The 25,260-nt window shown below is 41.5% G+C and overlaps 1 protein-coding gene across 1 annotated transcript; it reads left to right on the top strand.

Moving 5' to 3' along the window:
* Positions 1–1,701: 1,701 nt before the first annotated feature.
* WRNIP1 (WRN helicase interacting protein 1) lies at positions 1,702–23,787 on the top strand. The gene is made up of 7 exons (XM_084508149.1): positions 1,702–2,203; positions 9,178–9,369; positions 10,433–10,677; positions 16,334–16,563; positions 21,470–21,625; positions 22,463–22,542; positions 23,025–23,787. The coding sequence occupies exons 1-7, from the start codon at positions 1,727–1,729 to the stop codon at positions 23,298–23,300; spliced, it is 1,656 nt and encodes a 551-aa protein (XP_084364275.1). The 5' UTR covers positions 1,702–1,726; the 3' UTR covers positions 23,301–23,787.
* Positions 23,788–25,260: the final 1,473 nt, after the last annotated feature.

Raw genomic sequence — 25,260 nt, 5'->3', positions numbered from 1 at the left:
AAACTGCTCCAATATAGAAAGAGGCAGGCAAATGTGTTTCAGTCAAAAGAAAAACCCATCAACAACTTTTTTATTTCTCAGTTTTTAGTTTGTAACCCCTTCGGCCAGAACTAGGTTTACATGATGGGTTGCATAGCACTTTGCTCAAAACTCGGTCCTTTGGCCTCTGTCTTGAGCTCAAATGAAAACTTTATTTCTGAGCTGTTGGTCATTTGCAAACCAGCCATTTTTAATATTTAAGCTGGGAGACAGGTACTATTACATAGTAGCCAGACTTGTTTACCTCATAGATCCTGGCATAGCACATCTTGACATTAGACTGACCTGAAATTTACAAGCTGGGAATGATTATGTAATAGTATATAATTAAACCTAAATATATAATTCAGGAAAGAAAACAAGACGTAAGGTGGAAAGAATTACCAGTGGGTCAAATTCAGGTGGTAAATTAGGATGCTAACAGTACTGCTTACTATACTTTAACACGCAAACCCTGCAGCATTCTGTGTAATGTGGGAGCACTGTTTTCTTCTTAAAAAGAATTTATTGGTATTTTGTCAACCAAAAAAGCAGCTTTGGTGTATTTCAGCAAATGACCGAGGTGCACCCCCAAATACAGATTGTGATTTAATGTTAATCAGTGTGAAACTGAAACAAGTCCACAGCACTTGAGGCCATCTAAATGGGGCTGGTGTAGCCTGGCTCACCCATTCCCAGTGCTTGGTTGTACAGTCTGAGTCAGACCATGCAGCGTGCTGGCTGAAAATGTGCAAAACAACAACAAAAAAGCAGCAGTGATAACCCTAGGTTGCTGTGGAATCAAAGCCAAAAAGACCACAGAGATGCTGCACATGCCAAAAACTGGAAGGGTTTTCCTATGTGTTTCAACTTGTTTCACCTCGAGTACTGTGTTCAGTTTTGGGCCCCTTACTACAGGAAGGACATGGAGGTGCTCAAATGAGTGCAGAGATGGCCAACGAAGCTGGTGAGGGGTCTGGAGAACAAGTCCTACGAGGAACGGCTGAGGGAGCTGGGCTTGTTCAGCCTGGAGAAGAGGAGGCTCAGGGGTGACCTTATCGCTCCCTTTAAGTATGTTACAGGAGGCTGTAGCGAGGTGGGGACAGGTCTATTCTCCTATGTGCCTGGTGACAGGATGAGGGGTAATGGGCTAAAGTCGCACCAGGGGAGGTTTAGGTTGGATATTAGGAAGACCTTCTTTACTGAAATGGTTGTTAGGCATTGGAATGGGCTGCCCAGGGAAGCAGTGGAGTCACCATCCCTGGAGATCTTTAAAAGACGTTTAGATGTAGAGCTTAGGGATATGGTTTAGTAGAGGACTGGTTAGTGTTAGGTCAGAGGCTGGACTAGGTGATCCTGGAGGTCTCTTCCAACATAGATGATTCTGTGATTCTGTGTTTTCAACATGAAGACAGCAGCTTAAGGCCAAATCTAAGGATGAGCTGGCCTCCCTCTGAGGGATTTGCCGCGGGGCCCCTATGGCTGCGCGGACCCGACCCCCTGAGGGCGCCATTTCGCCCCATGCCCGCGGCGGCCATTTCGCCCCGGGGCTGTCGGGGTGCGGGGAGCTGGCCACGAGGCTCGGAGCCCTATGCCCCCAGCCAGGCTCCCTGCGGCTCCTCCAGCCGCTAGGGGCGGACTACAGCTCCCGAAGGGCTGCGGGAGCCGAAGGGCGGGCGGTCTCGCTTCCTGCCCTGCACAGGGACCGATGGAGGAGGAGGAGGGGGCAGCGGTGCGGTGCCCGGTGTGCCTGCGGGAGCTGCCGGGCGCGCTCATCAACTCGCACCTGGACCGCTGCCTGCAGGCAGGGCAGGGCGATGCGGAGCGGGGCTGCTCGCCCCCTCCCAAGAAGCCGCGCCTCGCCGCCGCCGTCCCATCGGGGGTGACCCCCTCGGCGGCCGCCCCCGTCTTCTCCCTCTTCCATAAGAGCCGCGGAGGCGGCGGGCAGAGCCCCGGAGCCCCCGGCGAGAAGCCGGAGGAGGGCGGCGGGGGGGCAGCGCTGCGCGGGGCCAGCCTGGCGCAGAAGCTGGAGGGGAAGCCCCTGGCCGACAGGCTGCGGCCGGACACGCTGAGGGACTACGTGGGGCAGGAGCGGGTGCTGGGAGCCCAGACCCTGCTGCGGTCCCTGCTGGAGTCCCACGAAATCCCCTCCCTCATCCTCTGGGGGCCGCCGGGATGCGGCAAGGTGAGTGAGCCGCCGGCGGAGTCCCGGGGCTCCACGCCCAGCGCCTTCCCTGGTGCCTTTCCAAGCCCCATCAACCCCCTGAGAGTGTCCCTTTTTTCCATATTCCCTCGCATTTTATTCTGTTTTTGCACGCCCCGTGTATTATTTTGGCTTCGTGCTGACTGATGCCCTCAAGTTTTTGCAGAGATTGCGAAAGCGCAGCCTGCCTCTAGAATAAAATGTAAGCAACCGACGCTCCCAAACTTGGCTGATTTCAGACAGCAGGCTTGTTTTTGTAAACTTTAGAGCCATTACTAGTGTGCAGAACTGGGAAGCTTGAAAACAGCAAGAAAATCTATACAAATATCGAGGAGAAGGGGTGTGATACCGGCATATTTACTACAACATGGTTTGTGAGCACACCTTTGGTTTTGCCCACAAATTCTGTCTCCTGTCAGGAAAAGACTTTGGTGTGGAAGGGAGCTAAGACAGGGGTTAGGCACGCTGTGCCAGGCACTCATCCATCTTCAAAAAGGCAAACCAAAAGTGGTCAGCCCTTCCAGCTTTTGGTCGCAGGTCCTGGCTACTGCATGCTCTTGTTCTGCCTCTTTTAAGATAACTTGGGGCAGGCTGTGGTAAATCCCCAAAGGGACTGTAATTGCAACACAACAGTGAAGGGGTCCACAGCTGTAGCAAGGCCAAATAAATGGCTCGAGTGTGTTCAAGTGGGAGCACTCAAAGATCTCAGCTTAATTTTGCCATTTTTCCCCATATTCCCAATTTTTGGTAGGGGGACCTAAATAAAATACGTAATTACCTCTGTCAGGCTAACGTGTACACAGCTGTGTGTTTTGCATATTATATGTATAGATGTCCTGGCTATGAATGAGATCATATATGCGAAAGGTGGGATAGGGAAAGTAACGACTAATGAATTAGTGCTAGCAGAGGAGTTAAAAGGACAGAATTGCAGCCCACTTTTGTTAGTATACTTGTTTGAAGATAGAGACTGTGTGTGTGTGGTATTTGCATAATAATCATGGTTAATTACAGTTAATAAGGAGCAGGTATGAGAACAATAGATGGACACTGTTGGCAAAGATGCAGTAGGTTGTTTAGGCTAGATAACATGCACCTGAAAAGAAACAGATGGTGAGCTTATATAATTGCTGCTTCCTTTAAAATACCGTGGTAACATCAGGAAAACCTGAGGACGTGAGGTAAAGAAAAGCGATTTCTACAAACTTATTAAAGGGGAGGTAGATGGACTGGATTAAGGTGGCTGGAGAGAGACGTGGAGTTAAACTCTTGGGTTATTTAGTAGTCTAGTAGTTTATTTAATAAGTAACTTTCAGGGACCTACTTTCATGTTTGTTTGTTTGTTTCCATGTCATTCTGTCTTTGGTTTTGGTCACAAAGTGAGGGCCACATATAGTCTCCGGAAACTAGATCTGGACTCAGTAGGCTTTGGATTGTGTTCTGATGAATGCACCTTCTTTGAAAGCCTGTAGAAGTGCTTGTTCATGAGGTGGTGACAACTTAGTTGTGTTGCAAGGCTTTTGGAACCTGCTGTGGTGCTAAGATAGGCTCTGAATGACGAGTGGTTAGCTTCGTGTCTGTAGTAACACAGCTTTCACTCTCCTTTCTCAGGACCTTGCTTATATACCACAAGTGGAGGTGTATTTAGTAAGCTTGCTTTTCACCAAATTCAGCTGGTCATCAGATTAGACTAGGGACTTGCGTAAGGACTGTCCCTTTTGCCCCATCAGGAACAGTTCCAAAGTCTGTTACTCGCTCTCCAAATACTTAAACTCTTGCCTAGTTCATCTCTTTTCTAGGTTGCCCCTCAACAAGTAGCTCTAAGGCTTTGCTCTCTCACCTAGATTTAAACTTCTTTTGAAGTGTCAGGACCATCTACTCCTGGCTGAACCAGGAACTTCTACTGCAAAATGCTGAATGTTTCCCCTCACTGATGCTTGCCAATATTTCTACGATGGTGTTGGAGTAAAATTTCATTTCAGGCCTTCTTCTCCATAAGAAGTGTTTGATTTGGTTAAGTTGCTCAAAGTTCTGTACTTTACTTGTTTTTGTGTTTGCTTTAATTCCTGTCCTTAGAGATTTAAAATGCAAGGTTAAAAAAAGGTTAAAAATCCTTCCCTATAAGGATGGTAAAAATTGTCTGCTGATCTTGTGAAAAAGTACTAGCGCTGCCTCAGGACTTCATTGGGCTGATAGTTGAAAACTTTTTCTATTGCACAGTGGGAAAAATATTAACAAATTTTATATTTGTATTATCTAGCTTCAAATGTAACAAGCCCACATGCTAAGCTCTGCCCATCAAAGAAAATAGTCGTACATTAGTGGGTAGATGCTAAAAGGAATGTTACTAAATGCATTGGTCTAAACTCCAAATTGCTGTGTAAGGTGGTCATTTGGACTTCTTAGACTTCTTCACTCTCCTGCTACCCGTGCAATCTGGGTATTGCTCTCCATCTATGCCTTTTTCCATTTCTACAGACAAATACCATGTTAACCAATACTTCTTTTAAAAAGAGTAGGACAGGACGGAGTCAAAAAATAAATGGACATTGAGTTAACCCATGGGGACAAATATCAAATGAATTTATGCCTTATTGGTCAGTCTGGGCTTCTATGAGAAGTGGTGTGGTTCAACAGACTTTTTCTGAGCAAGAGGAGAATCTTTGCTATTAAACTGCTGCAAATGTATTTGATGTTGAAGGTCAAGAATACTTTGTGAGATTTTTTTATTATGAAGATAACAAAGCCAGTACCTGATTAAAAATGCATTGTACTGGGCTGATCAAGTTAACTTGTCCCAGGTGCACTTGAATATTCAAGGAAGCACAATCAAAAACGAAAAGACAAAATCAGGATACTCTTGTTGTTAGTTAATTTGTTTGAATTTTCATTTGTATTGTGCCTTCTTATTTTAAGGGAGCATGGTCATTGTACTTTTATTTTGTCATCCTAACATTTTATGAAGCCAAAGTGCTTTAGTTGAACTTGCTTTGACTCCATTTAAAAAAAAATAAAAATTTTGTCACTACTAAGTGTTAAACCTGTGAATGTGTTTTCCACTTTAAGAAGCTGACCAGACACAGGCTAGAAGAAGAAATGCTGCCTCAAAGAGATGCCGTGGTTATTAACTTGTGAACAGTTAGCTTATTCATCCTGACTACGCAAATTTTTCAAAGCCTGTATGAATCCTGGTGTAATCCGAGTAAGCTGCGCTGTGATTTATGACACCTTAATGCAGGGATTTACATTTTTGCCTGTCTGCCACGGGGGCACCAATTTTAGTAGAGTTAGCGGGGGGACACGAGTAACTTGAGCAGAGAATAATTTTGCTGCCACAGATACGGTTTAAGCTTTATAAACCCGAACATTCTGTTTTTAAGTATGGTAAACATTCCCTCTTACGTGTGTCATTTAATGAGGGGGGGGGGGTTTAAAAAAGAAGACAACAAGTAGCTGGAACCTGCTCCCTGTAAACAACATCACAAACACAGGTGGCAAGTAAGATCTTAAACTGAAAATGTGCGGTGTCTTTTACAGGAGCTTAAGAGTTCAGAACAGCTCAAAAATGGGTTCATCTTTGCAGTTTCATGGGAGAAGTCTTCAAATACTGCGTGCTTGAGTTTGCATATGTCAATTTAAATTAGCAATAACTTTGTGTAGTTCTCTGAGAAGAGTGGAGTTGGCTCATTGCGTTTGCAAAGCGTAATGAAACAAACCTGGATGGAGCAAATGGAGGCACAGCTCTGCTTCAGAAAACGCCACGCAGTGACCTTGCCTCTGTTTATGCCAGGTCTGGCTTGGATTTTGGAAGTGCTGGAAGCCACTTGCTGTTGTTCAGTGACACCTTACTCCTCCAGTAGTCTCCCTGTGGGCTATTTGGGGTGCGAGGAACCAAACAAGAGGAGTAAGAATAGCATCTGCCCTTATATAAATGCCAACTGCTGCCACTTTTGATTGCATTTATTTCAATAAGCAGCGTCCCCGAGCCATGCTCCTCTGCTGTCCTAATTTCCTTTAGGCATAACCTGACTCATGGCCCGTGTCTCTTGTGACATGGCGTGGTAGCCTGGGTTCAACTCAGCGGTGTTGGATAGGACAGACCCCATTTTTTTAAGCTGTATCCCAGGGAGCTGCTTCCCCAGTTGCAATCTAAGGGTGCTGGCACTGTTGGCACCCTCCACGAGGCTGTGCAACCAGGCATGGCCTGTTGTGACTGCTCATCAAGCTACATGATGACACCCGAGGCTTGGTGTGTTTTCTTTGACCAGCATCTGCAACAGCTGTTTTGCCAAATTCGTGCAAGTTAAGAACAGACAGGGAAAGGCTCCGTGAACAGGAAGCCACAGGCAGATTCGTTAGCAAGGTCTGCCTGAGATTCATTAACAAGGTCTACCAGATCTGCCAGTGCAGTGAGGTAAGGATGACCTTAGGTTTCACAGGCAACTTCTTGACTGGGGATTCATATGATCCCCCCATATACACTACTCTTCCAAGTTTTTCAGTTTTGGTTTCTGAGGAGAGCTAGGCATTATCACTTAATTTTTAGAAGAGGCTGTGGTGAGCTAATACAGTGGGTGTTATTTAATCACCTGGTAAAAAGCTGCGAAAATGAAACCACCGCCTTGTTTCCAATTAGTAACATAAAGTCGTTGAACATCAACATAAGTGGGACAGGCTTCGTTTGTGCTTGATTTTTTTTTCCTGTTTTCTTCCAGCCCTGGAGGTGAGGTTGTATTTACTAGTGGCAGCACAGAATAAGGAAACAGGTTACATTCAAAGAGAGCTGCCCGAGCAAGGAAACAAATCTTGGTGTTTAAATCTTGATCTGTTGCAGCCTGTGGGGAAGGAAGTCCTAATTTGGGTTGACATGAAGAAATTTCCAGTGGAGGAGAGCTTTGGTATTTAGGTGTCCTGTGTGTGGTAGATCTGGAAATAAGTGACTGCAGGCTCAAGTTAAAGGTTATTAATGAGTCATGGTTCTTGACTTTTTGTGTAGCATAATACTGGCTTCTGCTTGAGAGAAAGCAGGAAAATAGATCGGGCTTCAGCTAAAATCAGTTTCTTTTTGGCTAATGACTATCATTTGCTATACTCATACATCTTGTGAGTCAAAACTCACAATTTTTGCAATACCAGCTGTGCTGGTTGATAGAAAAAAAAATGTTCACTCTGGGTGTAGAAAAGTGATCTCTGCAGACTCGAATGCCTCAATTGAGACATGTTCTTAGACTTATGCTGACTGTAACTAGGCCCTTCATCTCTGAGACCTGATGTTGATGAAGCGTGAGCTACCAGTTGAAGTGGAGCTATAAGAAGAATAGCCACTTGGTTGTTGTTGTTTTTTTTTTTCCTCTCTTGCCACTGCTACTTTTAGAGAAAGAAGAGGTAGTTTTTCCTTTTTCATCTTCAGATTTGATATATTGGTGCTTTCCACGCTTTCAGTGGTTTCAAGGTATGGATAAATCCTCCAAAGGTCCATTCTGAATTAAGTCCTTTTTGTAAGGAAACACTAACTTTTAGTTTTATGGTTTTATTCTGTTAGCAAAGTCTGAAGTATCACCTTTTTTTCCTGGTCTTCTAGCCCTCCCTGATGTCTGTAGGCTGTGAGCACTTCCCAGAGTATCATCCCAGTCCTGTCTTCTGCAGCATGCTCAGGAGGGAAGGGGCTGGCGCTTTGAGCTCCAGCAGATGAGGGGGGATCCGACACAGGATTCGTATCTTGCATCAAGAGATGAAATGACACCTCTTCTGAAACCAGTCAGGAATCCCTTACTAAAGCTAAAGCAAGGATAAATAATTATATATCCTTCCCCTTCGCTTCCCTTCTCTCATCTCTGTCTGGTTGCTGTTTCAGGGATGTGGAAATCCTTTAAGGAGACAGAAGTTCTGGTAGGTGGTTGCTCCTGCAGTCTCTGCAAGATCAGGTTTAGAGCACTTGCTGCATTAACCTGAGTACCTAGAATATCTTCTGAAGCAGTTTTGTCAGCACCTGTCCTGTTCCTCAGCTGCTGAGGCTCTCCTGGCTTCGGTCTCCTTGGGCTCCTTCTTTACAAGAAGCAAGATTGATGGAAGAATCACCTGTTTTTCTCTAGCAGTACTTTGAAACAGAGATGCACTGCTTGAGACATGCAGATACTCTTGCCTTTACAAAGGGGAGTGAAGGAAGGACTGAAAACTATGCCCATGTTCAAGTGTACTCCATCTGTGTGCAACGTAGTGCTGCAGGCTGCTTCTCTGCTTTAGTGGGTGCAGTGAAATTCCCTATAAATAAATTGTGTTGGGAAGGAGTTGTCTACAAGGAAAGGGAAACAATGTGAGTGCTCATTAAAACCAGGCAATGTTTTGTCCAGCCAGCAGCCCTTTACCTCCCTGAGCCAGCACTTAGTTACTATTGACTATTTAGATTTAGAGTTATATTTTCTGAATTATGCATATAATTTTTCACTATTAACTCTCATGCCTTTGTAGAGAGCTGCTTTTTGATTAATGTCATTGCTACAAGGGGTGGAAATAGAAAAAGCTTTAGTTCACAATGTTTATGTAGTTTTTTCTTTCTTAAATAATTTCACTGTAAGCTCTTCTGCAGGTATCTTGGAATGGTCCAGCTCTTTATTCTTTAATGGACTCTACAAAATAGTTGCATGGTGAATTGTAGTCAACCCATCTTCTGTGACAACAGCGTCTTTGGAGAAGAGTTTTCCTTCAGCGATGAAGGCGGCAGCTGTCACTGCTGGCACTTAAAATATTGCGACTGATACTTAAAAGTGCAGGCCCTAGAAATGCAGTGGTGGAATTGGCAGCCACAATAGCGTGAACTAAAATATCCTACTCTCTAAACTGTCAGCACTGTCCCTATGTCCTAAATATATAGCTTTGCTCTCTATATACTGTCTGCGCATTAGTACTTTCTGTATCCAAAATGATTGTTACAAGGCTAGCTCCTACTGCTCTTTCAGACCACCCTGGCACACATCATAGCCAACAGCAGCAAAAAGACCGGCGCAAGGTTTGTGACGCTGTCAGCCACGAGTGCCAAGACAAATGATGTTCGAGATGTCATCAGTCAAGCCCAGAATGAAAAAAGACTCTTCAAGAGAAAAACCATTCTCTTTATCGACGAGATCCATCGTTTCAACAAATCCCAGCAGGTTTGTACTACATCGCTTTTTTGGAAAAAGCCTTTGTCAGAACTTCGGTAAAATTCCCCACTTTGCCTTAAGATGGTAGCTCGCTTTGGGCTTTTGATTTTAACATTCGTAGTAAATAAATTAGAGTTACGAAAATTAAATTCATAACTAACTTCCAAGCATCAGTGTGAAATTGCTGTGATTTGAAGATTTAAATAAAAGGCTGAGCCATGCTTGCAGCTGACTTGCATGCTGGGCTCTGTGTGATGTTTTCCTGAAATTTTATTTCTCCAAAGTCATGTTAGTAGCATTTGCTGTTCATATCTTCATTTCAGCCTCCATGCTGGGGATTAAATTCCATGTTACCCTTAAAGAGGTCTGGAATGTGGATGTGCATAGGGTGCGTTTGCTTTAATGTTGTGCACTCTTCTCTGTGAAAACAGAAAATTAAAGCATGGCATGGTACTTTGGTATAATATGTTGCTGCAGCCATTGCCCGAGTGTTGTATTTTTTTTATTTTTTATTTTTTCCTAGGTATTTTTATCTTTAGTCATGCCATGGAAAGATCAAAATTTGGCCTGCTGGTTAAGTTTTTATATGGAACCATGTTCTGATCCTACAATTCTCTGAGATGTCCTGTTCAATTAGGTAGTAGGAAAAAAAAATGTAGCCCTAAATATTGGTTCAAGGAGTTAGAAGTAGCCTCATTATTTGTTATATTAGATGTTTTCCTGGTATTTTGATTGCCAAACAATAAAACAGTCAAATAAACTAAAAGTTTGCAGATATTTGATGCTTCCTTTTTCAGCTGGTAGGGTCATTCTCAGTGTAGGCATGGGTTATCAAGGTGAGCAGCCCACTGTGTGCTCTGTGCGTGAAATTAAATCAGTTAATTAGCCGAACAGATGAGGTGCCTTGTCAGTGAGGTTATTTGTCACATCAACAGGAAGCCCAAAGACTCAAAACACCAGAGGAAAAAAAAAAAAAAAAAGTATTTGAAAATGCCAGACAGCCTACTCACATGGGATGCTTCAGGTTGTCATTGATTGAGATGAGGTTTTTCTGCTTCCCTCCCATGCTCAGGACACTTTCCTTCCTCACGTTGAGTGCGGGACCGTGACTCTGATAGGGGCGACGACAGAAAACCCGTCCTTCCAAGTCAATGCCGCGCTCCTGAGCCGATGCCGGGTGATCGTGCTGGAGAAGCTCTCGGTGGAGGCGATGGAGGCGATTCTGATGCGGGCCGTCAGGTCCTTAGGGGTCCAGGTTTTGGGCAAAGCCGACCAGCACGACAGCTCTGCAACTGGCAGCAGCAGCGAGAGCTCGGAGTGAGTACTTTATGGGCTGCAGGGTGTTAACGCGCACAGCCCGAGGAATTGACTGCCTGCCAGGGAGAGGATGAAGCAGTTGGGGGGTGGGAAGAGAAACCCTAGCCACTTCTGATAGTAAAGAAAAGAGGTGGCAGCATATGGCAGGGGCGGGGGGGGTGACAGGAGAGAGAGAGGAGAGAATTCAAAGCACTGGCTCTCCATCCAAAACATAATCTCACCGTCTGGATTAGGAGAGAGTTTTATACTTGGATCTGTAGCTCCTGACTCACCCCCCCAGGATATTTAAATCCATTCTGCTGCCGGGGATTTGCTGTGGAAGCAAGTGTGTAACCGAGTCTTTGTCGCGTCCTAATGTGTGTTACTTCTTGTTAGTGGTTGTAAAAGCATCGCATTACCATTAAGTGGCAGATGGGGCGTCCCCTGTTAAATTAACTTGGAAGTGCCAGATGAAATTTGTTGTTTTCTGACAATTTTTTTTGAATGAGATCAAGAGAGAGTACTGCTGTGTTTTAGCTGCAGCATAAGTGCCATGGTATGATTTACAGTATGCTGGGGAGGGTGTTTGCTGTGAGATGTTAATAGATTATCTTAAAATATATTTTGTTTTTGTCTGACCCTTTTTGTCCAAACCAGATAGTCGTGTTAAACGTTTGGGAGAGTTTTTGGAAATACCAAGGTCAAGACAGATCCCCTATGGACGTGTATCTGCCTTCTGAAATGGCTAGCTGGCAAATAAGAGTAATGCTTGATTCTGCTACTTTCATGCAAGATGTTGTTACAGTTTCTTCATGGAGATGCTCATGTGTACTGCTAGTAATTTACAGCTCATTAATGCGGTGCTAATTGGGCAGGCACTCTTCATACAATAAATAGAAGGGAATATGCTTTTTCCTTTTAGCATTATCACAGAACAGAATCAATAAGAAGTGATAACCTGAATGCTGAGGTCAGGGCAGGAAATAAAAGCTGTCGCTTTCCCCCTTCCCCCTTCTTTTTTTTTCCCTGCCTCACTTTTACTCATTTATAGCTTTTGCGTGTTGTAGCAGTGTGACTTTCAGAAGAGAGGGCAGTGCAGCATGTCATCCTTAATGTAGTGGCACAGCTGTGGTTGTGGCTACACCCTGGCTGGGGTTTGGAGACTTTCCTTTATGTATGGGATTAAAGTGGAAGGCATAGTTTCAGCTGCAGTTGTTTGGGTTTGGGTTTCGCTAGACTCCCGTATCTGTAACCTTCCGATAGCTATGGATGATTTAAGCAGCGTGGTGTGGTGCTTAATCAAACTGAGAGAAGTCTGGCAGGCAGGCTGTCAGACTAGCATGCTTTCAGAAGTCTATCCATGAAGAGAGAGTGCCCCATACCAGTGACTAAGCAGGAGCCAGGCTGCGTTTTAAAATGAAAATAGAATTAGGAATTTTAGAGTTTTTGTTACAGTTATGTGTTCAACTTTTTTTTTTTTTTTTTTTTTTACTCTTTCCTACCACTATCTGGTTTTGGTCTCTAGTTGATACATACTGTTGCTGTTGAGATTGACTTTTTTTTTTTTTTTTTTTTAATCCACCCTGTCCCTTACCATAGTTCAGTTTTTGGTCTCCTTAATTCCTTCTTGCTTCACTCTCTGTGCCATTTTTGATCCTTCGCTTCCTTTCTGCCTACCACTCTGCAGGAGCAGCTGTATCTCTTATCTCTTTACCTCTCTATCTTTATGAAGCAGGGCTAGCGTTAGATGCAGGCAGGTAAGAGTTCATGTTGTCCTGAAGAATAAACAAAAGTATGTCACAGATTACAGTGGAGTTGATTGTTCACTGTGCTCACATCTGTTCCAGAGTTGGAAAAGGTGCTGTAAGGCAGCATGTCCCCATATGTGAGGCAAACCCACTTAAAAGGGATGCAGAGATCCAGCCAGAAGACAGAAGAGGCATGGACATTGTGTTATGGATTTAATCTCCTCAAGGAGTGAGTTTCCCAGTCCAAACCACGTGCAGTAAGAAGTTCTGCATGTGTTCCTTGGAATCATTTTATCAGATGGTATCACAACACTTTTCTGACATGATGTTTGACCTACATGAGGTGTTGAAGAAGAGCTTGATTCTCTGCAGACTCTTCTTTTACCTTGAGGAGCAGTGTGAGGGTGGGTCTTCCAGAGTTCCTACAGGTGTATTCTGAGCTCAGTGATAATGCAGCCACTGCAGAATGATTCAACAGGTGTCACCGCCTCTGCATTGTGTGCATGTGCAGCAGTTCCCAAATGGAAAGCATGCTCTACTAGAATCTGTTTCCTTAAGTTTCCTCAGTGGTTTTCTCTTGTCTTGCTTCCTCTGTTGCTGAAGGTTTCTCATAGGATTAGATCACCTGGCTTTTTTCATCCCACTGTATCCTTTTCTTGCCATAAAGCTGAACTGGAACCACTGGAAGCCATTACAGAATTTGGTATCCTTTACTGCGTGATGTCATTGCACTTACAAAGTTTCTTTAATGTTTTTTGTATGAATTACTGGATTTTTTTAGGATAAGATGTGCTTTGTGTTACATCTTCGTCAGCTTTGCTGCCATCAAATGGTGCCTCATAAAGCCTGCAGTAAACTGAAAGAGGGGAGATTATGAAAGGAAGTTTACAGTCATGAAGAAGAAAAGTAAGGAGACGTGAGCATGAAAGATGCTTTATATTGCTGAGATTTTGCTTGTGCTTTTTGACTGTTTTAGCTGTCTCGGTAACAGCCCAAACTGTACAGTTACACACTGATGCAGTGCGCTTGTGCTGTGTCACTGACAGAGGAAATCAAATTCTTCTTTTCATTCTTGGCTTTTTATTATTTTTAGGTGCTGCCCTCAGAGTGCTCTCTCTGATTTGTCAGGTGGTAAACTGGATGCTAGATTAATGTATTGAAGTTCGGTAGCCCAGAAGGCATGCAGCTGGTTGAAACGAAAGATTCCCAGTTTGCTGTTGGCAAGGCTAGACATCACGCAATTCAGCTCGTTAGTGGCTATACTACGAGTACTGACAGGTTTTGAATTTGCTGGTTTATAAATCAATATTTAACACGGGCTTCCTTTGGATCTTGGGCGTTGAGCACCTTTTGAAAATTGTTCCTTTTTTGAAACACCCATCTAATTTCCTTGCTGAAAATAGAGTTGCTGGGATGAGGCCTTCTTCAAAGACAGTGCTGTAAGGCTGTGAATAATTGGTATCATACAACTTCGTTTAAGACAAAGAATTATATTTGCCCATAAAACTGTTTCAATCTGTCCAGGAGCAACTGTAGTGAAAATAATTGCGTTATGAATGCAATAAAATACTGATTTATATGTGAAAGCAGCAGTGGATGCTTTATCGCATGCTCTGCTCAATTACTTCTAAATCTTTCATTGTACAGGTTGTCCTTGCTTAGACTTCCTTGCATCTGCTCTCATTGTGTCAAACACTGGTTGTGTACAGGTTTTATAAGTAATTGATGCTACTTCATATTGGTTCTTGGCACAAACCGTGTTGAGGATATTGTGATAAGGAGGGAACTGGAAGAATGATTTATTACCCCATGGTGGTAGTTTTCCATTACTTGAGCTAGTATATCACCTTCGGCTCAGTGAGTGATAGATCCTGGGGTGTCCCTGGTGGCTTGTTTTTATTTTTGTCTCCAAGTATCGTCGGTTACGAGGTAGTAACATTAAGCATTGGCATCTGGGGGTGTACTGTGTTAATTTTGGAGAGGGAAAAAAAAATACAAGTCTGCCCATCTGGAAGAGGTTCAGGAGCTTGTGAAGAGGTCAGGACCTGTGGGAGTTGTTCTGCCTCAGAGTTTGAGGGTGTGGGGAAGTCAGGGTAAAGCAAAAGGGTGCCTGAGCTTCTGAGAATGGGATGGGCTTAAAAATGTCAAATACAGCGAGTGATGAGATTTAAGATCTTAATTTCTTAGAAAAATTAACTGAATTCACTTTATTCTGAGTATAAAATATTATTTGTAAATTCTCAGCTGAGCTGATTCTTCCCTAACTATGGAATTAGGGAAGCATTACATTATTTCAAATCATTGCCTTCATCAATATACCACGAGCAGCTTGCCTGTATGTGGAAGGCATCACACCTTGATTTCTAAGTACCTTGATGTATAAGCTACTTGACAGAATTAAGGCACTGTGGTGTTACACTCGGCTGTTTCCCTGTTCAGACATAGAGGGTGTTTCAAACACCAAGTGCAAGTTTTTGGAAGCTAACATTGCCATTCAGGCTACTTCTGACTAGCATGGGAATAAGGGGGAGTTCAGAGCTGCTCAAATACCTGTAGCTGCAGAGCTGCTTGCAGCTGCTGCATGCTTAACAAAAGCATTTTTCATAGCCCCATAAAGGGGTGGGCCAAATAATGAAGATTAGTGGAGCTGCGTGTCTGGGAACCCTGGCATTATCTCTTTGTAAACCACTGGTAATAGCAGCAGTAAATCTCTCTGAATGAGGTGCAGGGCTGTTGGTGAATCCCTAATAACTTGGTGCACGAGGGCTTCATAAGAAATTGCCTTCTCCAAGTCCAGTTACTAGAAATGGCCAGGTTAAGGTGATTGTGTCATGCTTTAACTCCATTGGCTTCTGTTTTCAAATCAGCAGTGCCCCATGTCTGGCAAACACCTTAGCAGTTAACTTGTTTATGCAACTGAAGTTTGAGGGTCAAATACTCAACAAAGTGCATGTGCAATGTGCAGAGTCAGGTTGGTTTGCATAGCACTGGGAGCAGGGATTGCAACCCAGTGAATGAAAACCTAGAGAAAGAGATGGCAAATCTACTTTCCCAGATTTGCCATAGATCAGCTATGAGACCATGGCAAAGCCTTCACCTGTTCTTGCATTTCTCAGCTGTATCTGTCCTGTTCATTTATGCTGTGTGGTCACTGGAATTCAGCCTTTTTGTTATGAAGCCTTCTCATAGCCCTGGTGTGCTTAAAGCAGTGGATGGCAAGAACAGGGACTTGTGTGCACTGGGATTTCTTCTGGGATTTCACAGCCTTTCTCTGTGCTGCAATAGTTTTTGTACCCCAGTGACTGAAGCTGTACCTGTCACCATTTCAAATAAGAAGGTGGGATGCATATATGCTTTATGATTTACATCAGTGCTTCTTGCCATAGCTTTTTAAAGAACATGTGATAACAGCTCGTAATGTCAGTAACCATTAGTTCAAATACTCAATAGTTACTTTGTGCATCACTATATTATCTCATGCATTTGGGTAGCTTCCTCATTGTCCTTTGCCCAAGGAATTCTAACTGCTAGCTATGAAATGCTGATGGTGTAAAATCTCGTGATGTTCAAATGGCTGTGCCAGAACTGCACTTCTGGCAAAAACCTACCCTTAGTTTTCATTGAACTTGGTGAGAGGAGGTAATCTCAAGGAAAAAAAAACATTAAATAGATGAGAGCTTCTGTTCTTTTTTTTTTTTTTTTTTGTCTGCCATTGTATTTAACATGAATTAGACAGGCTGTCGAGGGGTGGGATCTCACAATTTTATCCCAGATCCTGCAGTGCTTAATCATGACGATGAGTTAAGGACAAAACATAAGCCCAGTTGCCTCTCAGCAGACTTTGCAAAGAAAGGTAGTATCTAGCACAATACACAATGAGATAACATCTGGGATAACGCATTGGATAACATCTTGTCATTTTGTTGCAGATTCCCGGTGTACATAGAGGAGAAGGCTCTAAGTACCCTAGCCTACCTTTGTGATGGTGATGCAAGGACTGGATTGAACGGACTTCAGTTAGCAGTTCAGGCCAGGCTGGCAGCAGGGAAGACCACTCCTGTGAGTACTGCCAAAGGATGCTCTGTTGATGGAGTTCTGATAACAGAAGAACATGTAAAGGAAGGTCTACAACGATCTCACATCCTATATGACCGAGCAGGTGGGTAGCTGATGCAGTTTTCACCATGCAGCATTCTGAAGAGCCTCTGTAATTCCCGCTGCTTCTCCCCTTTCATACCAAGTGCTCTGGTGAAGCAGTGGCCGTACTGAAATCTGGCCTAAAAAGCTGCATTTCCTTTACAGTATAGCAGGCTCATCCAGAAATTCCTTCTAAATAGTTTCCTCGTACGGCTTAGGAAGCATAGGTTAGTTGAGAGACTTGCTTGCAGTCCTTCTAACAGTTGAAACAGGTAAAATTATTTTGTTCCTTCAGGTTATTAGAATATTGAGGTCTAAGAGGATTGCAGGGTGAAGTAGTATTTTGATGAGATTTGTTCTTGGAGGGTTGGAAATGCTCTGTTGTAGTTTGCTTATATTTTTATAATTGCTTTTAGAGGTAATGAATTTAGTAACCTTCTCAGTACAGGTTACATAAATCTAATTGCATTTCAGGCTTCTTAATGGGGTAACCACTCTTGCTCTACTTGTAACTTGGCAATGTTAGGCACCATAGGAGCTGGCCTGTACCTATTTATGCAGATGGTTAAAGGCCAGAGACTGAATGTTTGAAATTACACGAATCGCCTTGAATGCATGTGCTAGTTCTTCGACAATGCTTGAATTACTCTGCCATAGTATCAGACAATTGTGCCAGGCAGTGTTTTTCCACTGTACCTGATCTGCTGAATTAACTGTCAGTGCTTAAAAGCTGTGGTGAAATTTGTAGAGGTTGTTTGGAATGCATTTGCCTGCTCTCAGCCTTGCTACAAAGAGGAAATGATGGCTCATTGTCAGTAAAAGTCAGCTGTGCAGATATGGATACGTTGGCAGCTGAGAAGGGAAGGTTAGGGAGGGGGAGGGAGAAGAAACATTTTTATGGCATATCTGGCAGGAAGAAGTCATGGGTAAAGAGAAGGAGGAAGGGGAAAATCTGACCAGTTTACTGGTATGACTCTCATGTGCTGTGTAGGTCCCTTGTGTGTTTGCTGTTGCCTTGTGGCTGCAGTCGCACAACTCATTTGTGGCCATTGCTCCCAGCCATCCTCTGCCTATTTGCTTAGTTAGAGATGGTAGAGTGCCTCCACCTAAGGCCTGCGTGAAGTCTAGGTGGTGTGTGTCAATAGTTCTTTTTGATCTTTGTGTGTTTTTTGTCAGATTTTCTTTCAGAGGTGGGTGGCAGCACTGAAAATCCTCTTTCTTGGCTGCATAAATAGTAAAAAGCCTGTGATTGCTAATGTCACAGTAGCAAGTTGCCTGGGTATGTGCCTTTAAACTTTCCTTTGCAGAATAGAATAGTCTGGGGCTGGATTGATCACTTCTGGCAACAATAGAAATAGCTATTATGTTTCATGTATAAAGTGTTTCTGGATAGAGGCTACTGTATAAATATTAATATTTTTGTAGTATGCTTCAATACTTTTTGAATCTCAGTCCTTGTGCTGGAATCTACAGCCTTCTTAAAAAAAAAAAAAAAAAAAAGTGGGCTTCAATCTTAAATACGGAATCCAGTTTTTATTTGGTTTAGTTTTGCTCACCTTAAGCAGTATTTGCCAAATGTATATGGTCATGCATGCCTTCATGTACTCTCTCCGAGTAGTCTAGGAAGGAAATTATTCTTAATCCAGTCATTGGCCTATTGCTTTGATTTGGGTACAGCCAAGATTTTTGCGTAGGTAATCTGTGTTTTAGCTGGCAGAACAAAGAAACCACCAGTCAAATTTCACTGCCAGGAACAGCCTGCAGCCCTTACAATGTGGGAGAAAACAAAGTATTCAGTCATATTTTAGCTTTTAATTGTAGTTCCTTTTTATTTTGATTTTTGGAGAAAATGATGCAGCAGCTAAATTAATTAACTACAAATGGACAAAGACCTGATTTTTAAGACAGATTTGTATTGTCTCTTCTTCCTTTTATGTATTTTGGCTCACTGTTTCCAGTGCTTTAATAGTGAATACCAAAAATAAAAATCAGACTAATTGCAAGATTTTGTCTCTATCTATGTATTAACAGTGGTAATTAACTTTGGTAAAGAAGAGAAACAGTTGAGATGAAGATAAGGTGTTCCAGATTACAGAATGTAACCTGTAATGTTATGCCACCCTATTTTATGAAGGAGGAAAGAGAAGATGTCTTGTTCCGTTGTATTTGCCAGCTTTATTGTTTTCTGCTGGGCCGGAACGAGAAGGCTTTTTACCAATGTTGTTACTTTAGCCTTTCTTCCAAGGCTTTATTCTCTACTTTATCAGTGAGCAGTTGATATACCTTTGACTAAGACAGAAAATAATGTGAGACAGTGACTGTTATATTGCTTTGGCTCGCTATAATTAGGGCTTGGTTAAGGAGTCCAGACACTAACTGTGGTCAGTGAATAAGTTTTTGTTTGTTTGTTTGTTTGTTTTTTTAACCTGTCTATTACCAATAAGACCTTGGAGAAATTAACATCTTAAATTATCTGGAAAACTCTTCTGAAGCACACAAGTGATTTAGGGCACAAAAGTGAGAATCAGCATGATTTATGTGTCTGTATACATTAGATGCTCTAGAAAATACCATCTTCCCTGAAGCCTTTTCTGAAGTGTCTTGTTTCTCTTAGGAAAGGTATTTGCTTGTGTGGGAACTTAATAGAACAGTTGTGTTTTGATTCCAAAAACTCTTCAGAGATTTGATTTCAAGAGGCATCTGGGATGCAGAGCAGCAGTGATAACTTTGCATATGTATCTCTGGAAGCTGAATTCGTAAGGCCAGAATCTATGTAGTGGCTAACTGGCATGAGAAACAGGGCTAATAAACACAGGGTCTCCAAAGAGATCTGTCTAATTTTTTTAAACTGTTCCTGGTATCTAATAGAGTATAAACTGCATATTTAAAAAAGATTCATAAAACACAGTTTCAACAGAAGGAAAAATACACAGTTACATGCATTGGACAAAGAGGTTTAAAGAATAATTCCGCAGGTTTTCTGAATAAGTCTGTCCAGTATATAAATATTGTCATTATGTTGGTAAGTCAGTCACACACGTAACTCTGAGGAAGGAAATAAAGAGAGGAAACTGTTCCCTTGCTCAGCCATGTACTCTGAAGGTTGGTGTCTCCAGTCCTAACCTATCCACTGGATTCCTTCTGCCTCTCTAGTTGGCGTTCCAAGGCACAACACGTTACAGTAGCCCAAACAGTGTATAAAAGCACTTCATCCCCCCCCTCAAAAAAAAAAAAAAAAAAGCAAAAACCCAGGCAAATGCAACTTTTCAAGATATTTAAAGGCTGTCTTCCTTTTGAGAGACCAAAAGACGCCTCTCCCAAGATGATGATGCGAGTCCAGCTGCTTGGGTTTATTGCCACTAACTCAAGTGCTATGACAGAGCACAGATATGCTGTTTATGTTGGCATGAGTAATGACTACATACCGCAGGGCTCTTTGTGTGCAGTCCTATCAAAAATAGCTGTCTGCAGGCCTGTGCACTCAGGGAGTGCACACTCTGAATTCCCCACAGAACCGCAGTGCAGCATGAGCAGCAACACTGGAAGATGGGCCCAGTTTCTAATCTGGAAGGTGGAAGTCTTTCTGACTTTGAAAGGAGCAACTGCATTGGTATGGAGGCTTTGGTTTTCTTAATGATATGTGCAGCCTTTTATTTTGCAGGGACTATAAATGACAGTGATGTGTTCTGTTACAGCCCTGAGGCTGTAAATCCTTTTAGCTGTAGGAAGAAGAGAAATGTTAACAGATGGCTGTGCACGCAGCCAGTTGCCTTCATAATATGGTTAGCTGTGAGCCAAGGAATGCCAGGCACTTTGAGAAGTAAAAAAAAAAAAAATCAGATTATGTGGAGAGTTTAAAAACCATATCACAGCAAAATACTCTTATAGGTTTGATTAAAAGATATGCATAAGAATCAAACCCAGCTGCATGGCAAAAAAGTTGCAAGCAGGAGGGGTCTCAGTGTTTCTAATATTGCCCCCCCTATTTTTAACAATAGCCCTAAAATATCTGTGAAGTGGCTTTGTTTCTGCTCGAATTCATACTTAATCTTATATTAAGCTTTAATGTTTAAAAAAAAAAAAACAAACTTTTTTTGTAAATCATTGTTTCCCTTTTAGTTAGCAGTCTGGTATTTCAGATAGTTGGTTGGTTTTTGTTGTTGTTGGAGGTGGTGCTTTTTAATATTTTTGGTGTTGTTTGAAGTGGTTATAATTTTTAGGGCCCTTCCTAAAAGGGTGCAGCTGTCCACATCTGAACCAAGGATTTTGTAGTGGTTTTGTCAGGGCTGTGTGCTGTGATCCTATTTCCTCCAAATTTTGTAGTGTCGTCATTATATAATTATAGCAATATTTTCTTTTTTCCATGTATAATATAGCAAATTCGCATCTCATTTACTGCATGCTTCATTTTTAAATTTTATTTGATGTGAAATATCCTTTTCTAAAATACCACCAGTGTATACAACATTTTTCTCTTCTGTTGCCTCCTCAGTGCTACCTACATGTGTTTGTCAAAAAGCAATGTTTGATGGTTTATACATTCTTTACCTATTGTGGATTAGGAGATACAAGATCTTCTTCCTAACTGCTTAAAATACCAGTTTTGTTTCCTACTTTTGAAGGAAAAGTCATAGGATATCAAAATCAAATTGTTTGCCTTGTAATGTTTAAAAGAAAAAAAAACTTTCCTTTTCATCTGCTGTTGCTCTGATATGCTTATATACTTAGTGGAATGGTTCTGGTTGTTTTCAGCATCTTCATGCTTTGCTTTGATGAACAACATAATGATACATGCATAAAAAGAACTTGAAAAAGCAGGTTATGTTTACCTACTGTGACTTGGTAAAATATATTCTATTGTTTTAAATGTATCTCACTTGATTTCCTCCAAATAGCTTTGTATATTTCTTCTCACCCATTCCAAATAGGAGAAGAACATTACAATTGCATCTCTGCCCTGCATAAGTCTATGAGAGGCTCAGATGAAAATGCTTCCCTTTACTGGCTTGCTCGAATGCTTGAGGGTGGTGAGGATCCACTCTATGTGGCGAGGAGGCTGGTAAGATTTGCAAGTGAAGATATAGGTAAGCGATTGCAGTATTTCGTGTTGGAATATTATGTTGAATTCAGATCTTCCAGTATTCTGGTTTCCAAAGATTGGTACAGGGGGGAAATAAATGCTACGTGTGGAATAGGTACAAAATACTGAAATGCACAATACCTGACAAAAGTTTAGTATATGCACACTGAAACCTGTGTTTGATGTCATTGCGATGACTATCTACTGCAGGAAAAACAAGGATTTTTCTTGAGGTTAGGTTTTGACAGTGTACTAATATATATTCTTCCAGCTTTGGTGATGATTGTAGGTCTCTAATAAACTGGTGTCACAGAGAATGTGTATTTCAGGGATGTCTGGGTTTTTCTCTGTTCATTTGTTTTAGTAATTGTGGAAGCTAAAAGCCTATCCTGGCATACAAACTTCAGATTTGATAGCTGGCTTTGTAGTTTTAAGGCATCTTCTTTTTGTTTTCCAACGTAACACATGCAGCAACATTTTTAGTGCATGTGATGGGCGAAGAGTTACTAGATTTGGGTAAGCTAAGTCTATACAGTATATTTCCCCACTTTTTCAATTCCAAAAAGTAAGTGAATCATACACTATCTGCTACTGCTCAGGCTGCCATTGTGTGGCACAAAATTCAGGTTTTTGTTTTGGAAGACAGCATGGAAAAAGGAAGGTTTTGGATGAAGAAAGTATATCTTATGTACTGTTCAAGTATTGTACCAGACGATCTGCCATCTGACACAGCACCTTTGCAATGTGCATGAATAATTGTCCTTCTTAGAAGAAGGGGGAAAAAAAAAGGTAATTAAAGTAAACTGACTTTAACTTGCTTTCATCTGATCCTTTTCTGCAGGACTGGCAGATCCTTTGGCTTTAACACAAGCAGTTGCTGCCTATCAAGGTTGTCACTTCATTGGAATGCCAGAATGTGAGGTAAAGGCTTCTTTAATATATTGATATAAAAGTACTGTAAATTGTAAAACCTAGCTCTAACTGTAAAAAAAAAAGAAACAGAGATTGCAAGGGCAAGGTAAATTTAGTTATTTGCTCATTCTGCACAACACTTTTTGAGTAACAGAACATTGTAGCTCTAAAAATAGAAGCTGTAGTTTGAATTTCACTGCATGTTTGATGTTAAAAAGTGGTGTTTGAACTAATTTCATATTCATCTATCTCTTCTGTTTTCCCTCCATTACAAATAGTCATATATTCTGACATTCTGAATTAGTTATTCTTTTCTAGGAGCCAATATCATAAAGAACTGAATTGTTGTTTAATAATATTCACTGACCTAGCCCGCAAGGTCAGTATAAAAATAAAGGCCTTCTCAAGCTGCACAAAATGTCTGAATAACAGTTCCTTTCCCAAACAGCTTAAAAGAAATCACTTAACGCTTTCCCTTTTCTCGTTTCCAGGTCATTCTAGCACAATGTGTAGTGTATTTTGCAAGAGCACCAAAGTCTATAGAGGTGTACAAGGCTTACAACAATGTGAAAGAATGTCTGAGAATGCACACAGGACCTCTACCACCTGTTCCACTGCACCTGAGAAATGCCCCAACAAGGCTTATGAAGAACTTGGGCTATGGTAAAGGCTATAAATATAACCCCATGTACAAGGAACCTGTAGAACAGGACTATCTCCCAGAAGAACTGAAAGGAATGGACTTCTTTAAGGAACAAAAAACATGATGGGCTTGCTCTGAATATTTTTCATTTTATGATTTCTAAATGTATATTGGGATGAAAATTCCCTGTATAGTTTCAGCCCTGTATTCCTAAGGCTGAAAGTATAAAAGCACTGAGCCTCTGAGATACTTCTCATTTTACTGCTGTCATTCCAAAGTAGTTTTGTAAGCAATTCCACTTAAGCAATATGGAAATGCAAAAGTAAACTTAGCCTATATAGTACTGTCATCCTCTGGTTCAAATTTAATGGTGCAAAACAATGAGGCTTGTATTTTTTACTCTTGCTGAGAGACAAGGAATATTATCATGCTGCTTTTTAAAATCAGTATCCATTTCAAAATTTTAGAATGTTTATTTTCAAAAAAAAAAAGTTGTACCTCCCCGTTAAAATACTATAAGCAAAATATAATTACACTGTAATTCTTTCGTGATGTTCCAGAGAAATTTTGTACAACAACATTTATTAAACCAATAAAGTTGTTGAAAAGTGTCTTTGCATATGTTTAAATGTTCTTGTGACATTACTGGAGTTTTGAAAGTTTTAAATTCCTTTAGCTTTATCATGCCTACTTTCCACAGCAAGTCCAAAATGATTCTGGAAGTAGAATAGTCATGAAAATGGCTGTATTATGTTTGTTTTTAAAGTTACGTCACTTAAAATTGTTACTGTGTCATGACACTTTGAGAAATGCTTTTGAAAAGGAAATTTCTGGTAGCAAAACACCCTCGCATATTTTGAGTTGTGTTTTAGCAATTCTGCTTGTTTTTAATTGGGAAACTGAGACATAAAAATTGACTTCCTGCTGCTATAACAGGAAGATAAAGCTAAATTCTCTAATGAAAACATATCCACATGCAGGATTGTTGGGTAAATATTTCTGTTAAGTGGAACATAAGGTCATGGCAGTGTCCCGGATGTTGACAGCATTCCTTCATTTAAGTGCTGGTTTCTTTTTTTTTTTTTTTTTTTTTTTTTTTTATCGTAAGTGTGCAGTGGTCTGGTTTGCTGAAAAGCTAGTAACTGCTGAAACAGCATACAACTATAATAATTACTTCTTGGGTAGCATAAGAGGACCATTTTTGGCTGGAATCACAGTAGATAATTAGCTAAGAAGATTTTCATTATTGAGATGCTGAGTAGCCAATGGGGCAACTGTCTGCACTTGTTAAAGCAACATGGAATAGACTGGCCACCAATGAATAGGATGTGTAAAGGAGGCTGAAAATTGCCTCCTGCACAAGAGCACACTGCAGTTACAGCTAGATTTGCTTAATAATTACTCAGGATTTGCTTGCTACATACCCCATATACTTTTCGTACCAGGCCTGTAGTGGTTACATGATGGCTATCAGGAATTCCTTTGCTGATCCTGCTTAGTTTATGTGTTTAAAATCAAATGTGCTGAAATCAAAACTTAGCATGCTTTATGTATAACTTCTGATCATCTTTTGCTATTCTGCTACAAATATTATGTCCCCACTAAATGAAGGATGTGGCTCTGCTGACCTCTCTGAGAGGAGAGGTGCCAGAAAGGTACTAAATCCCCTCCTAAAGGTTTACTTACTACAGATTTTTTTATTATACTGAATCTTTTTTTTTCAAATATGTTATATTCACTGAACAATAATTTCTGCTTTATATCATTTGCAGTATTTGACAGTTCTTAAAAACTTTAAATTCAGATACCTAACTCAATTTGTAAATGAAGATTTCATTTTTTAGGGAGGGAGGAAAACTGATACTGAGCTCCTTGCATCTTTCTTGTGCTGCATGTGTGATACAACCCAGCCACCTGCTGGCTGGCTACCTGGTACACACGAGTTGCAGACACTTCTTGACAGTTGAGGTATTTGGTGCTGTATGAAGCTTAGATCAAAAGGGATGCCACGACTGTACATCTGGAGTTCGTTCAGAGCAGCTTTTGCAGACCAGGAGGTTTGTGGTCTGAAGATGTGGTTCCAA

Source organism: Aythya ferina, assembly GCF_964211825.1.
Source record: "Aythya ferina genome assembly, chromosome: 2".
Lineage (NCBI taxonomy): Eukaryota > Metazoa > Chordata > Aves > Anseriformes > Anatidae > Aythya > Aythya ferina.
The sequence above is the reverse complement of the archived record's forward strand: the minus strand, read 5'-3'. Positions and strand labels throughout refer to the sequence as shown.